The 14904-nt window shown below is 41.3% G+C and overlaps 1 protein-coding gene across 4 annotated transcripts in view; it reads right to left on the bottom strand.

The window, feature by feature from the left end:
• The window catches only part of gria2b (glutamate receptor, ionotropic, AMPA 2b), a 62870-nt gene extending 50001 nt beyond the window's left edge, over positions 1-12869 (bottom strand). For 3 of the 4 annotated variants that reach the window (XM_073487445.1, XM_073487446.1, XM_073487447.1), the window contains exons 1-2: positions 12785-12869; positions 12559-12699 (exon numbers count right to left, since the gene is read on the bottom strand). In XM_073487445.1, the coding sequence (XP_073343546.1) occupies positions 12559-12699; positions 12785-12869 (226 nt within the window). Of the gene's footprint in view, positions 1-12558; positions 12700-12784 lie in introns of those variants that run through there. The other variant, XM_073487448.1, reaches the window with a different exon arrangement.
• Between the last annotated feature and the right edge of the window lie 2035 nt (positions 12870-14904).

Here is a 14904-nt window from a genome sequence, read left to right as displayed (position 1 = left end):
TTTTTTATTTTATTTTACACAGACAAACGTTAAACATGGGAACCTGCTCATTTAGCATTCACAGACTCTCAGAGCTGCTATCCCGGCTGTAGACTCTTAGATGTTAATTACCTTTCTATTTAATTTTCATGAACTGCATTTGTAAAGGGGCCATACATTCAACTGAGCAGAAACACGATGATACAAATCTGAAATGTGTCTTTCTTATGAATTTATACTCACAGCTCAGAGAGAATAAAAGGTCAGCATTCGGGTGTATTTATTGGCTGTAAAGCTATTACTCTGATTTCCTTCCGGCTAAAAAAAAAATGGTGAAATCAGAAAATGTCAGATAATTTATGCAGCTGCCCCCTTTTCCCAGCGTTTCTCCTGCTGTTTTATCACAGCAGGGGGGGATGTGGAGCTGCTACGAGATGTGAGGCCTTCTCTTCAGATTGTGCCATTTTGAAAATGTCTGAGCCGGACTCGACTGCTACATTATACACAAAACCAACATGTTTCACACTCAGCCTGCCTGTACATGAGCAACCATTCTGTTGTCCACTTCAGGAGCAACAGTCTAACTTTAGTGTTGTTGAAACAGGAGAAGACAGTTGGAGTTGCCTCTTGCCTGCTGCATCATTACACCCTCTGCCTGCCTGTCTGCTGAGTCCGTATCGTCTCTGAGTGTGTGTGTGTGTGTGTGTGTGCGCGCGCACTTTGTTTGTTTGCCCTTTCTTTCAGAGACCTGTCACACACACTGATCTCACCTGCCAGCGGGCCCGGATGCTGACCCAGCTTTTCGTGGACGGAGTCCTATCTCTCTCTCCGCCTCATCATGTTTCACTCCTATTTGTTTTCTTATCGACTCCTAATTGTCCATGTCATTGTCCATTTAATGGCTTTGTCCTGGCACCTATTACAAACTTGGCTGTCCTTGTGGTGGATCCCTTTCTGAATTGAATTTACTGTTGGGAATTGAACCTTATCTGAGTGTGTGACGCTGCTGAGCACGCTATATTCAGTTATTTTTATATGATATATGTGAACACAAAGCACTGCATCATATTGTTCTTATGATTCAGTTGCCCTCACAGAAAACCTGGGATCAAATGTTTTCCTCTCAGCATAACAGTGATTTCTGCTGAAGACCACTAATACCAGTAGTGGTCCAGAAAGATCAGTAACACAGAATGTTACAGAATGCCCCTTTAAAGGGTCAGTTTACACACATTGTGAAAAAAACCCAAACAGTTTCTCACTCAACTGAAGTTGTATCGAGACATATGTGCATTTTTAAGTTTTAAGTCAAACTCTCAAGGTTTGGAAGATATAATTTACTTTTCTTTTTCAGAAACTTGAATTTTGGAGTTTTAGAAACAAAAGTTTGACAAAATTGATTCATGATGAGTCTGAGTGTCAAAAAGTCAGCAATTTTTGAAATACAGAATTTTTAGTTTCTAAAACTCAGATTCAAGGTTTTCTGAAGAAGAAAAGTAAATTATCACAACAAAAGCTTAAAGGTCGGCCAAACCTTTTTCAGTTTATTTCAAACTTGAGGTTTTGAAATGATGACTGGTTGTTCTGAAAAAAAATTGTATTAAGTACTTTTGGAAAACGGGAAAAATAATTCTGACGAGGTAAGAAAATGTATCAAACGAAGAAGTAAATATTTATAAGCCTTTTATTATGGTCATTAATAAAGTCAACATGTTTCGACCACGAGGTCAAGTTTGATTTTGACTCAAAACTTAAACATTTAATGATCTTTTACGGTGTCGATCCAATACAATGGAAGTGAATGTAATTTCATTCGTGGTGCTCGCAGCACTGAAACCTGCATAAACAGCCACATTTCTTTCACTGTTGCACTATATGACTTACAGAACATGCTATCACCAGCTTTTATGGTTTTATAAAATTAAATTAAATTAAATTTAAATAAAGATCATTCCATTCAACTTCTAACTGAGCAGTCAGGTGTGTCCCTGCTTGTAGATATGAAGGACACAGCTAGCAGGCAGTTCTCTGTCTACACATAGAGAATCAGTGTTATTACAATGCTGTTATTCTGCCTAATACTCAGAAAAAGGTTCAGCGAGATCAAACCCAAAAATATCCGTTAAACGTCGCCTTTATAGAAAACAGAACAGATTTGAAACAGAAAATGGAGCTGTGTCGTTTCAGGGCATCCTCCTGCACTCATCACCTGCAGCTGCTGAAACGCTTCTCTAATCTTATTTTTGGAGAAAAAAACCAAAACACTGTTTTGTTTTGGAATCATCTCTGCCACCTTCGCTCCTCTGGTTCCCTTTTGTCTTATTCTGATTTGCTTTAACGGTAACCTTGCGAGTTGGAGACGGACTGTTCTCTTTGCTTTTTTTCCTCTTATCTCTGAGCAGAACAGCGGGGTATTAGATCAAGCCAAAACCAGAACAAACAAACACAAGAGGACATAAAAACACCCCCACACAAACCGTCCCAACACAAAGACACAATGAGACATTCACTGCAAAGCAATGCAAAAAAACAGAAAACTGTCCTGTTTCCATTCCCCGGACTTCCTGTAGATTCCACTGAATCCATCCCAAACTGACCCCTGAGACCGGGCAGATCAAAGACGCTGCCTGCAGACGGCGGCCTGACAGGACGTCACATGGTGAAACACCCACGGATCCTTTCATGGGGACAAACATCATCACAGAGCCCGGCAGCGGGGGAGCAGGACGGGCTGAAGACCCAATCAACTCCCCCTGTGAGCGCTCACTCTTAAACACTGACTTCAATCACTCATCTGTGATGAGAATAAGCAGCTTTTTAACTTCAGCTTCACTGTCCACACGAGGAAAGTCATCCTGCAGTCAGGTTAAACACAGAGATTTAAATGTAAAGAAAGCTTCAGTGTGCAGACAATTTTGACTTTTATCTTGTTAACTTTAACTGATAGTGGAGACTATATTATAAACTGTATATTGCAAACTATGTTCATTTACTAGTAGAATTATGTGGTACTTTTACTTTACTTTCCATTTTATTCCCATTTTATGCTACTTTACAAATCTACTGATCTATTTAGTATTTCACTCCACTACATTTATTAGATATTTTAAGTTATTTGTCACTTTAAAGATATAGATTATTTATACAGTGATCAATAAATAAATGACGATATCATAAAACAGATAAAACTTAATTGCCTCAAGGGGAAAATCACACGCTACCTAGCAAAGTTATTAAAGTGAGAGCCACATGATTTCTGCTTGTAACAGAGTACTTTGGGGCATTATTACTGACTTACTCAAGTAAAAGATTTGAGTATTTCCTCCACGTCTGCTTATGTAACAAAGAGATGTAAAGTCGGTAAACTTGTGGAAGCAGTATTTAGCTTTATAGGTCAATAAAAGAAAAATCAGATTCTTCTAAACTCACTAACTTTCATTATTACGTACAAAGACACAGACTGCAGTTCAGCCTCAATAGACCAGAATGCAAAGCGGTCACAAAGCAGGCAATACATTTTTTCCCCCCTTTTAACATTTTACGTTTTTACTTGTAGAATTGCTGTCACTTTCTCCTCCCAGACACATATCTGTTTCGAAGCTTGCACCTTTTTGATGAATCAAAAAAATAATTCTGCAGGATAGTAGAAAATCCACCTGACAAGCCAACAGCTGCTGAGATGCATTGGCTACAGTCCAGATGAGAGCTTTTGTTTAAGCAGGCAGAGCATCAGGGAACAACAGCACTGTCTGCAGAACAGACGCTACGTTACGGTGCTGCTGACAACATAAAGAAACGTCTGGAGCGGATCAAAGCTCTGAATGAAGTGGACAAAGTGGTCTCTAGTTAAAAGAGCAGACCTGCAGGGAAACGCATTCATCAGGCCTCCATGTTGATTTATTGGGTTGCTGGGAGGCGCGACACTGTAGGTTTTATAGAAACCTTTCATTTAAAGAAAGGTTCAGCAGGTGAAGGAACAGCTGACGTGAGTCAACGTTACGCAGAATGAGAAAGAGGATGGATTATGTTTCTTAATTAGAATTGGTCAGTTGTCCCTGTACCCTATCCCAGTACCTCTTTAGATACAAACATAATGTGAATCAAGTATAAATGGAATAAATCTTAATTATTGTGTTACAAAGGACGCTAAAAGCTACTCTGCCGTCAACAAACAGGCACTTAAAGTGTTTTTTTTCCACCTTTAGCCTGAGTCATCCTTTTTAAAGGACACAGCCGGCCTAAAGACAGTCGCCTTTTACATTTACATTACATTTACATTTTGCTCAGCAAGACATAACATTATAACAACGGAGAGTCTGCCTGTTCACTGCACTCGTGCTCCGCTTATCACACTCTGAAGTCATTCTGTCTCCGTCCGTCCTTTTTATTCATCATTTCCCATTTCTTTATCTTTCCCTCTCTCTTTCTATACACACACATACACACACACACACACACACACACACACACACACACACACACACACACACACACACACACAACTCCTAATAAGTTTGACAAGAACACCGTATAAGACCAGACAAGGCAACCGGATCAAACCTTAATCACCACAATGATGGGAAGGACAGATTCTCCTCTGTGCATGCTAATGAGCATCCTCCTTCAGCGGGGAAGGTTACTCTGTGCTTTAAAGAAAATTCTTCTGATTATCAGACGAGTAAACTTCAAGTTAGCTACATATGTTTAGTTAAACTTTAAAGGGTAACGCCTCCAGTGATGTCAATCAGTGGCAAAGCTGCATTGTGGGTAATGTAGGCACCAGGTTTTGAAAAAGGAGTGAAGAAGAAGTGTTTATTTACTTTCTAAGACTGTATCTCTGTCAGATAATCTTGGTTTGACAGGTTTTAATTGGTATTTTCTAAGCTGAAGCCTGAATAAGGTAAAAGTTGTAAACATCTGCTTTTGTTTTTATGTGTCTCTGAGCTGCAACTGAACTCAGACGAGGACTGTACGGCCGCAAAACTCCACTCTACCACAAGCTTTGTGGATGCAGTTATGAAATGCTGTTCTCTGTCGTATCAGTGATGAACTCTCGATGACAGCTGATCTGTAATCATTCGAGATAGCCTGCATCTCCATGACACATCGCCTGACTCTTATGATGGATGTATCTTCTGCCACAGCGACAGCCGTATCTGAAACCTGACTTATTCACATATTGAAAGAGTGAGGGTAAACGGCGTTGTTGACTTTGATGCTGTTGTCGCTGTCCAAGCTTTTAGAGCTCGATCAAAGGCTGCAGGAGAAAGAAAGACCTGTTTTTATTTATCAGAAAGATATGGGAGGGGACATCAAGATAGAGGACCAAGGATAAAGCCTCGGTTACATCTTTTTAGGATAAGGATCTGTGCTCTGAGGAGACAATCTTTGGATCTTTATTTACCAAACAAAGACATACATCTTGTGTGCAGAGATACAGAGTCCTGCTGCTTCAGACCAAGATATTTTTTAAATTTGCTAATGCAAATTAATGAATTAATAAATGACCAAATGAAACCTAATCCTCTACAAGCTAAATATTTGGTCCACACTGAGCTTTAGACGACATGTCACGGTCTTCTGCTGCAGATGAAGTGAGGTTATATAATGACAACTGAAAAAATGTTTTTCCTGAGGTGACAGAAGTACTCAGATCTTGTACTAAAGTTGAAGTAACAAAAGTAAAATGATTTATTATGCAGAATAACATATTTCAGAATAATATATATTATGTTATTGGCTCATAAATATTGATGCATACTGATGGTTTAGCTACTTTATATAATGTATCGGCTGGGTGGTTTGTGAATTTTCCCTCTGGGAGCAATTAAGTTTCATCTTAAACTGTACATCGTCATTTATTTGTTGATTTTATTTTGTATTATTAAAATACATCTGCAAAGCAACTAGAAACTAAAGGTGACAAAGAAATGTAGCGCAGTGGAAAAGTACAATATCTGCCTCTGAACTGTAGTGGAGTAGCAGTATCAGCAAATGGAAATACACAAGTATAGTACAAGTACCCCAAAAACTGTACTCAGGTACAGTATTTGAGTTAATGTATACATACATATGTATAGACAGTATATTTTGTAAGAAAATCAACATGCAATAGTTTAGATTATCTTTTAGATTGTGTCATTGATGGTCAGTTTGAAACATGTTTTTAAAATGATCCATCAACCCTGGTGCCTCCCTGAAAGCAGCACAGTGTAACTATTAAAGCAACTGGAGAAACAGAATAGATAGTTAATAACTGAGTTACATCCCAGGTTGACAAATACTGATGCTTTGGGTTGGCATCCAATCTGAGCCACTAACCCAAAGTGCCACCAGTCAGATTCTGTGGAGCTCAGCTGTGTCTCATCAGTCTGTCTACTAAATAAATCATCATTTTCTGCTTAAACATGAAGTCTGTGTAGCCGGTGAATTATGAGATGCACCAGGCACTTGGATGGAGGACAAAAAAGTTTACTTCCTGCCAAGCTCAGGGCAAAAAATGCATTGAAGCCACCTGCCTTGGAGGCGCTGAGAAAACTGAGTCATTGGATGTGAGACAGGAGTCGACTTCCAGCTGAGAGCCTTTGAATCATGTCGTAACTGATGCTATCGCAGTCTTCTGTTTTTTAAGGACAGAGTGATAAAGGCTCGGTTCTTGGCTGTATTCAGGGCAAGCGAAGATCCACAGAGGGTTCTTTAGCCTCATTTTCTGACCGGCCAGCTCCCAGGCCTATTTAATATTTCACAGCTCCCTCTGAAAATGGAGGAGAATGCGCTTAATTAAGTGTGAACAATAAATTGGCTATAACCAATGCTCCGCTGCGCATATATGGTCGGTTTAGGCTTTTGATCATACAGCGAGGTCCCTGAATGTGTACGTCCCTGAGATACCATGCGCATGTAGATGCATGAAATTGCAGTATGACGCGATTCAACCATGACAAACTAGAACTTTGAAGTGTTAAATCGCCGGCCGGCTGTCAGTGACCTCAAACTGCTCTGTTGCTCCCAGGAGGAGGAAGAGTGGTTTGCTTTGAAAGAGGTGGGCGTCAGGGATAAAAGCACGGGAGCATATAGCAGAATATAAAGTTAAATGTGGCAGGCTAATACTCAGGCACATGCACATAGTCAGGTGAACAACATTTTCACTGTATTAAAGGAGAAGTCCATCCCTGCTACTTTCCCATTTGAAAAACATTTGAGTTGAGGGAGGTGACGCTGTGATGAACGTCTCAGTCCTTCAAGTAGCACAACAGTTGTCAGAGGAGGTGTCAGATTTTGCACCACTGATGACAAACGTGCAAGCTGTGGCTGTTCTGCATTCTGGAGACTGATTATTGCACATTCATGCATAATTTAGGCTTTAGAGAGGTTCCCAGACATTTATGCTTGTGACCCCTTAATACATAGCAATGTCTACTTGTGACCCCTCGTCATAGGGTGTGTGTCTATGAGACAGTTCAATCGTACAGTGTCGTTCCCTTCTCAGTTTGATTTGAATAATTTAAAGGTTAATGTGAGGTCAGTATTTCACTTGAAAAAAGCAAAGAAGAACAAGCATCAGTTTGTATTGCAGAATTTTCTTATTTTCAACACTGGTAATTATCTCACATCGCATGTTGTGACCCCCTTGACTGAAACTAAATCCTAATGTTTTCTACTGATGGTTTACACAGCTGAAAGCTCTTCTGTTTAGCTGAGAGACTTCCAAAAGACACATTCAAACAAGAAGAGTCTAAATCAAAGCAGCGCCGGCTGATATATCTTGATTGCCTGAATAGCCTTGTAGTCTTAATGAGTCAAGTTGTGCTTGGTCCTACGTTTCCCATAAAGCAACACTCAACACTAGCTTTGAATAAACCCTCCCTGGCTGGTAGATTCCTACATCTTTCAAACTTAATGCCACAGAAAACATCCAACAACTGTTTTGACAGGCTGAATTTGACTCCTCATGACAAGTAAACTGACCTCTATGTGTAAATTGGTGGAATGTTCCTTTAATCCTCAGTGTATCCATGCAGGGAAATATCCCAGTATGAGCCATAATGTCGATATCAGCATGTTGTCCACAAGAAACATTTTCTACATTTCTTTTTGGGATATACAGAATGTGATGCATCTAATTCATTCAGTGATGCTAAAAAAATCATTCATAGACAGGGTCGGGGCTTCATGGTGCATTCAGGTGCACCTCATAAACTCAGAAATCCATACCGTTATGGGAACAATATCCCATTAATTTTTTTACAGAGGCACAATTTTAAAAAACAAACTAAACTGTCCACAAACTCAACCAGATTCTTGTCTCCACAGGTCTCCTGTGATGATGTTCAAGTTGTTTTACTGCAGCATTTTTAACAAATAAATACTAAAGTCATACTTAATATGCATTTTATGCAAATATTTCTTGGCCAGTGGAAGCTTTCATCTACCAGTCCACTTGGCCTGTGAGCTCTGCCACATAATATATATCAGTTTAACCCGTTTGTTAATTCACTCTCCACCTTATTCCTGGTGCAAATGATACCTTGCGTGAATTATGGGCGTGACTTCTGGCACATCCAATCACTTAACCGGAACAAGTGTTTCCCATAGTAACAGGACACTACAAACTACATCATTATTGCTTATCCCCCTCTGCTAAAGCCTTAAAAGTGCCGCCCGTGCGTTGGTTAGTATGAGACTTTGTTGCTTATGGTGCCGCGAAGTGTCACCCATAATCATTTCCCCAGTAACCTCCCTGGTGACCTTCCCAGGAAACTTGTTGATAGACATAACCTGGCAACCCAAAATGTTAAACTAATAAAATATTAGTCAGGACGTTGTTTAAAAACCAAACAATAAGATGGCCTAAAAACTCAACATGCACTGTTATTTTTAACAGCACTGAAGTGTTTCTTGGTGCATTCGCCATAAAACCATGTGGGGTCCTCAGAGGTGGCTCTATGTTCGTAACTTTGAAGAAGAATCTTTGAAATGTATTGCTCCGGGTGGACGGCTCACCAATATAACTGCACACACAGTCACAGTGACTCCCCGGGTCTTGGCAGCAGATGCAGGCCTGTCCAGATGAACTGTTATTGATGGAGGAATGTATCATCCTCCCTCCCACTGTCTCTGACACACTGCATTGATGGAGTATGCTGTAGCACAGGCCAAGTACAACCCGAGTGTAATACATCCGCGGAGTGCAGATCCATATGTTCTGTGTCTCATTTCTTGCAAGGAAATAAATGTTTAATATACTTTATTGGACCAATTAAGCTTACAATGAATTAAGTTATGATATATGTCAGAAAATTACAGATAATAAAATGTATAAATGAGCATTTTGTGTCAACTTCAATGTTTCCAGGACTTTGTGCGTCAGACGCAGTTTGGTCAGGACTCAAACAATATTGAGATTCAGGACTCAGCTTCTGTTCACAGCTGATAAAAATATCTGCTCCTTCAATATTTCAGGCAAAATGCAAATCTGTCACTTCCTGTCCACTTCAATAAAACTGTATTTAGTTACACATTTTTCCTCATGTTTCCCTCCGCATTCAAGACAAATGTGATTTCGCCGGATCCAAAATGAAAGCTCACAGCAGCAGCAGCAGCAGCAGCTCCTCTGTAATGGAGCGTGTGTGAGGAGTCTCAGCAGAAAGCTTACAAGAAGCTGCAGTTATAATGTTCTAGCTTTCAATATGCCATGTCAGCTTTGATATTTCTCCTTTTATTCTCCGCCGCGTGCTGTCTGCCTTTTGTTCAAACGTACTTTAGTCAGAAAGACAGAATGCTGGTTTTAATCTGTTGTAATTACATGTGGAGGTGGGTTGTGAGGCAGACTGCCATCTACTGGCTTCATAGCGACCCCCGTCACCACCTCCTCACCTCACCTCGCCCCCCCTCTCCTCTACTTCTAACTCCCACGCAAGTAGTCGTTTAGAGGAGCAGGTAGAGTTCATGCACACACATTTTGAAAAGGTGTGCAGTCTGAGGGCTGTGGAACAGAAACCCCTCAGATTATTATCCACCTTAGAGTGACGGTCATTCACTCAGCTCGACATCGAGGATCAAATTCATTTATCATTTTCTTTACACCATTCATTCTCCAGTCAGGGTCACCGGCATGTGTGCAGGTTTTTGGTCATTTGCTGGTTAAATGTCAGCCCAACAGTAACCGAGCTGAGGCTGTGCTGTTGGAGTGGATGTGAACTGAGCATGAACCGTCATGTGAAGAGTCTCCATTCAGCCGATGACATGCACACTAAAGACTCTGCTTGACCAAAACATCATCTTAAAGCACTGACAGGGATTACAGGAGCAAACACTGACTTCACAATAACATGTAGGAGGATCAGTTGAAGCCAGGAGTCATAAATTAAGAAGAGGAAAATAAAACAGGCTTTTCTGATGTTCTCTACATTTACAATGTTGTTGTCTGTGTTTAAACTATTGTTTTCTGCTTTCGGTTCAATCCGTGACGGAACGTGATCTAAGTATCACAGTATTTAAGTAATGTAACTTGATTACTTGCTGTTACTTTAGGATTGCCTAAATACCGAACATATGCAAATAAAGACCGGAGAAAAATAAATGTCAATCAGATTATTTATATCTTAATAACCAGTGTGTATTCTTGTGTATTCACGTGATGTTGTGAGAGACTCGTGACGTGTTGTCATGTGTGCGCATGCGCGTGGTTACAGACAGTATATCATCCTCTATCTTAAAATTGTAATCCTGTTAAATCCCCTCTTTACTGAACGTACCTGTAATCTAATTACATCTGTTTTTCTCTAACTTTATCATAATACAGTTACCTTTTTTTGTATCCTGATTACATAATCCCATCACATGTATTCTGTTACTCCTCAAACCTGAGAACAAGATGTTAAAACACACTTTGTTGATGTTTCGTTACATTTCCAGACCTGCTCTGTGCTGCTTTCTGTGTTTACTTCATGATTGCTTTCCCTCTCTGACCTTTCTGGCAAATGTGTCGCATCAAAACACTTAAAAAGATCAGACTAAAGTAATCAGATACATGCCACAGTAACTGAGCCTGGGTTAAGTCAATCAGGTCAGGATTACTCCAGTTTTTTATCATAACTGATCAAGATAACAAAGTTATGTGTTTAAAAGCAGCTGCCTGTAAAGATTTGGACCAAATCTATCTACTTTTTTTTATCAAATTAGCCTTCATGTAACACTAAACACACACTTAGGACAGAGAAATCACATGCAGACATGCAGCAGGTCTGTTCGGGATGAGCTTCATATACATTTTTGATCATGTGAGATACATTTAAAACAAGTCAGCTGATAAAACTGCTCCATGTGAACAGTAAAGAAGACAACATATACTTAAGTCTCACAACTGTCTCCTGTTTTTTCAGCAGGACACACAATCCAATCATGTTTCCTGAGCACACAGTGGACAGTGGTCTCTGCATGTCTCACATCGACAGGGTCTCTCGCTGGGATCTGTCGGGCGCAATGAGCCTCTCCAAGCAGGAAGCTTTTATATGGTAATGAAATCGATTGGACCGATGCGCGCACCAATCAGAAGCGTTTGATTTATGTGTAGGGGACTGTTGAGAGGAGTAGTCGCTTGGCAACCGCCTAATGAAATGTTCGAGCTGAGGCTATTAAAAAATAGCGACCTTAAGAAGCAGTTTTTTCTGCCTCTGTCGCTGTTTCACACAAAACAGTCAGCGCCTTGTTTCTTTTGATCAGAGAAATGATTAAAACTACAAAACCTGATCAAGTGGTGGAGATTCATGAGAGACTCAAGAGTCGTGATTTAAGGTTTGGTGAGAAGCTTTTATCCCCCTAAAGAGCTGCCAGTCATGTGAGGGCCTCGCGTCAGTTCATCCCGCTCATGTTTAATCCCGAAGCACCGCTCAGTGTTAAATCTGAGTGTGTAGGCTGTTTTATAGGAGGCAACAATGGATGAACACCGCTCCTCCTGAGCCGAGAAAAGACGTGACAGCGGCGCACACCGCAAAAAAAGGTTCATCTCAGCGAGTCCTGTCTGGGTTTTTTCCCTTCTGGAGAATGAATGTGTTGAAAGATTGAATCTGGTGCACGTTTCTTTTCTTTTCTTTTCTTTTTTTTCTTCTTAAAGGATTAAAAGTCAGATCTACGTTATTCGCCTCATAGAAATGACATTTGAGTCATGAAACATGTTGGGTGTTCACTGGCATCAAACTCAGTCTCTCTCCACTCGCTTACCAATTAAAAAACAGGACTGTTGGATGAAAAGAAGCAGCGCGGTCGATATTTTGGCAGCCTAGTCGTGTTTGATCTCGGAATCTGAAGGAATGAAAATGGGATGGATGTGACTGACTGTTACTGTGGAAACCAACTTTCCCCCCCACCCCCTGCCCACACGATGTTGTTCCTCCTCAACTACCCTTCTCACCGCCTCGATATGTTTGCTGGCAGAATGTAGATTAGACAGCTCAGATGATTGCCATGATACATTCACCCAGAGCGCACAATACGGGCATCAACATTTCATGGATGACATGAAAGATTCATTTAGATTCATTTGAAGAAGGAGGAGGGGGGATATTTTTTGGCACTTACAGCAGTTGGTAACAGCGAAACTGTTCGCCACTTCCAGATTGTCAATGTGAGGCGTCAATCTGAATTCCGAGGTGCCAAACTGAACCATTCCTATCCGAAATGCGCTGTACTCTTGATCCGCGCCCCTCGGAAAAAGTCCCCCTGAAACCGACACAAAACATCAGTCACAATTTTCACACATCATTTTTACGCACAGATTCTAACGCGTTTTCTCGCTTGGACCTACCGATCTGAACACTGGGCGAGCCTCCAAGCGCGCATCCCCATAAAACCAGCAGGACTGAAACGGATAAATTCACTATCTTTTCCATTTCCACAGTTTAGGTGTCCACATCCACCAGGAGAGTCTGATATTCCTCGTTCCTCTCCGGAGAGGTTAGATCCGACACATATTGGACACCTTCAGCCTTGGGGAGAAAATGATCTGCAGGAAAAGGACCGTGTTTTTTGTGCAGGTGTCTCGCAGTGGAAGGACAGCAGCAGCAGCAGCAGCAGCAGTGAAGGAATGGTCGCCTGCGATGTAGGTCTGCTGTCTCTTCTTCCGCTCCTCCTCGCCGCTCCCCTCCTGCCGGCAGCTGATACCTCCTCTAAACGCACAGGGACACTGCGCGTCTCCGCTCGGCGCGCCGGAGATCCTTTCAGCATCACACCCACAAGTGATGAATGTTAATGAGAGAGGCGGAAAGAGACGGAAAGAGCCGAGCGATAAGTACTTGGCGACAAGCGTGCACACTAGAGGGGGGGCGGGGGGGGGGGGGGGGGGGGCTGAAGTCTTTGGTTTAATAAGTTTCATTTGGAGCTTTAACACATGAAAACATATTGAACACTTTTGATTCACAACATCACAGAGTCACTGTCCTCTCATGTGCAGTTAGTTTTTGATATGAAGCAGGACATTTTAAAGCTTACAGAGTTTTTCAAAAGGTCACTCTGCTTTTTTCTCAGTTGTCAGAGGGATTTCCAACCCAACACCAAGAACCTCATGTGGACTGACTTGTCAAATCCCCCACCAAGCTTGTGTCACCTGAACTTTACTAACCTACTGGAGTTCTTTAAGTCAATATTACAGTGAACAGACCCGAAACACCTTCAGTGTGACTTTCTCAGCACTTTACAGAGTCAGCTGGAGCTGTAAGCAACAGTTACTTTAAGCATCGAACAATCTATTTGTCTGTCAGTTTCTAAATTAAAGGTCCAGTGTGTGGGATTTTTGTGGCATCTAGCAGATTTCAAGTTGTAGATTGGAACCAACTGAATCCCCCTCTTCTCACCCTCTGTGACGACCCCTCCCCCTCTGTCTGTGGCTTCTTGTGTGTGTTTCCTGTTTAGAGGCGTGTCAGCAGAATGAGCCACACGTGAATCAACTCTCCCTGAATGCTTCACCTGATGTCATGGTACGTGTCCACCAGAGCGTCTCTGTTTACTCCAGTGGCATATATACCTGCTAACCCTCCCTGTTTGGGCAGGAGTCTCCCCATCTAACCCTTTCTCCCACTGTGCTCCCGATTGGTCATTTCAGGGGAGAAATGAAGATGCAGTTGCTGAATCTGTCTTCATTTTAAACCTAGCAATGTTTAGTTTGTATAATTTTTCGAAAACGATGAATTATTGTGGATTTGTCTGTTGCTCTCGCTTTCTTTTCATTCAGTTTTCAAAGTCGATTAAATAATCTGAAAAAAACTGTTGGCTTATTTTCTGATCACGTTTGTTTCATGCCATCACATTTTCTTGTAGCGATGACGCTGTTCTCATGATTTCAGCAGTTATCTTGTTGCCTACAGTGTTGTATTCAATATAAATGATGGACAAAAGCAAGAAAATAAGACCCAACTTATAAAAAAACGTTATTTTCCTTTACATTCCCACCTTTTTAAAAGCTCAGCACTCTTTCTGACCTTGGGAGCGATCCGTTATAAAGGAGCCAGTGTTACATGTGATGTGCTGTCCATGGTGCTGAAATCTGACACACTGTTGCTTCTCACTGCCACCACCGTCCTCTCCCACTCGCTCTGAGCCTCATTAGTTTGCTCCCAGACTGCTATCTCACTCTGTCCAATGATTAATATACATCTGTCTGTGCAGGCTGAGATATGCATATCATAAAACCGGGGGACAGGCGTGCCATTTATTTCCTGTTGCTTGTGAGGCAGCTCTCCTCCATTTAACCCTGCACAAGATGGTAGTTACAACTGTGCACAGATTTGCATGAGATTGTTATGCAGAGGGTGAGAATAAGACGCTGGATCAAAGTTAAAGAGGAGATCCATTTGATGGTTATTCCTGGGGGGCATGAGTGATGGCCTCCAGCTGATGAGCTTGATGAGTTTTCTCAGTATGAGATGTTGG

Source organism: Pagrus major, chromosome 18, assembly GCF_040436345.1.
Source record: "Pagrus major chromosome 18, Pma_NU_1.0".
Lineage (NCBI taxonomy): Eukaryota > Metazoa > Chordata > Actinopteri > Spariformes > Sparidae > Pagrus > Pagrus major.
The sequence above is the reverse complement of the archived record's forward strand: the minus strand, read 5'-3'. Positions and strand labels throughout refer to the sequence as shown.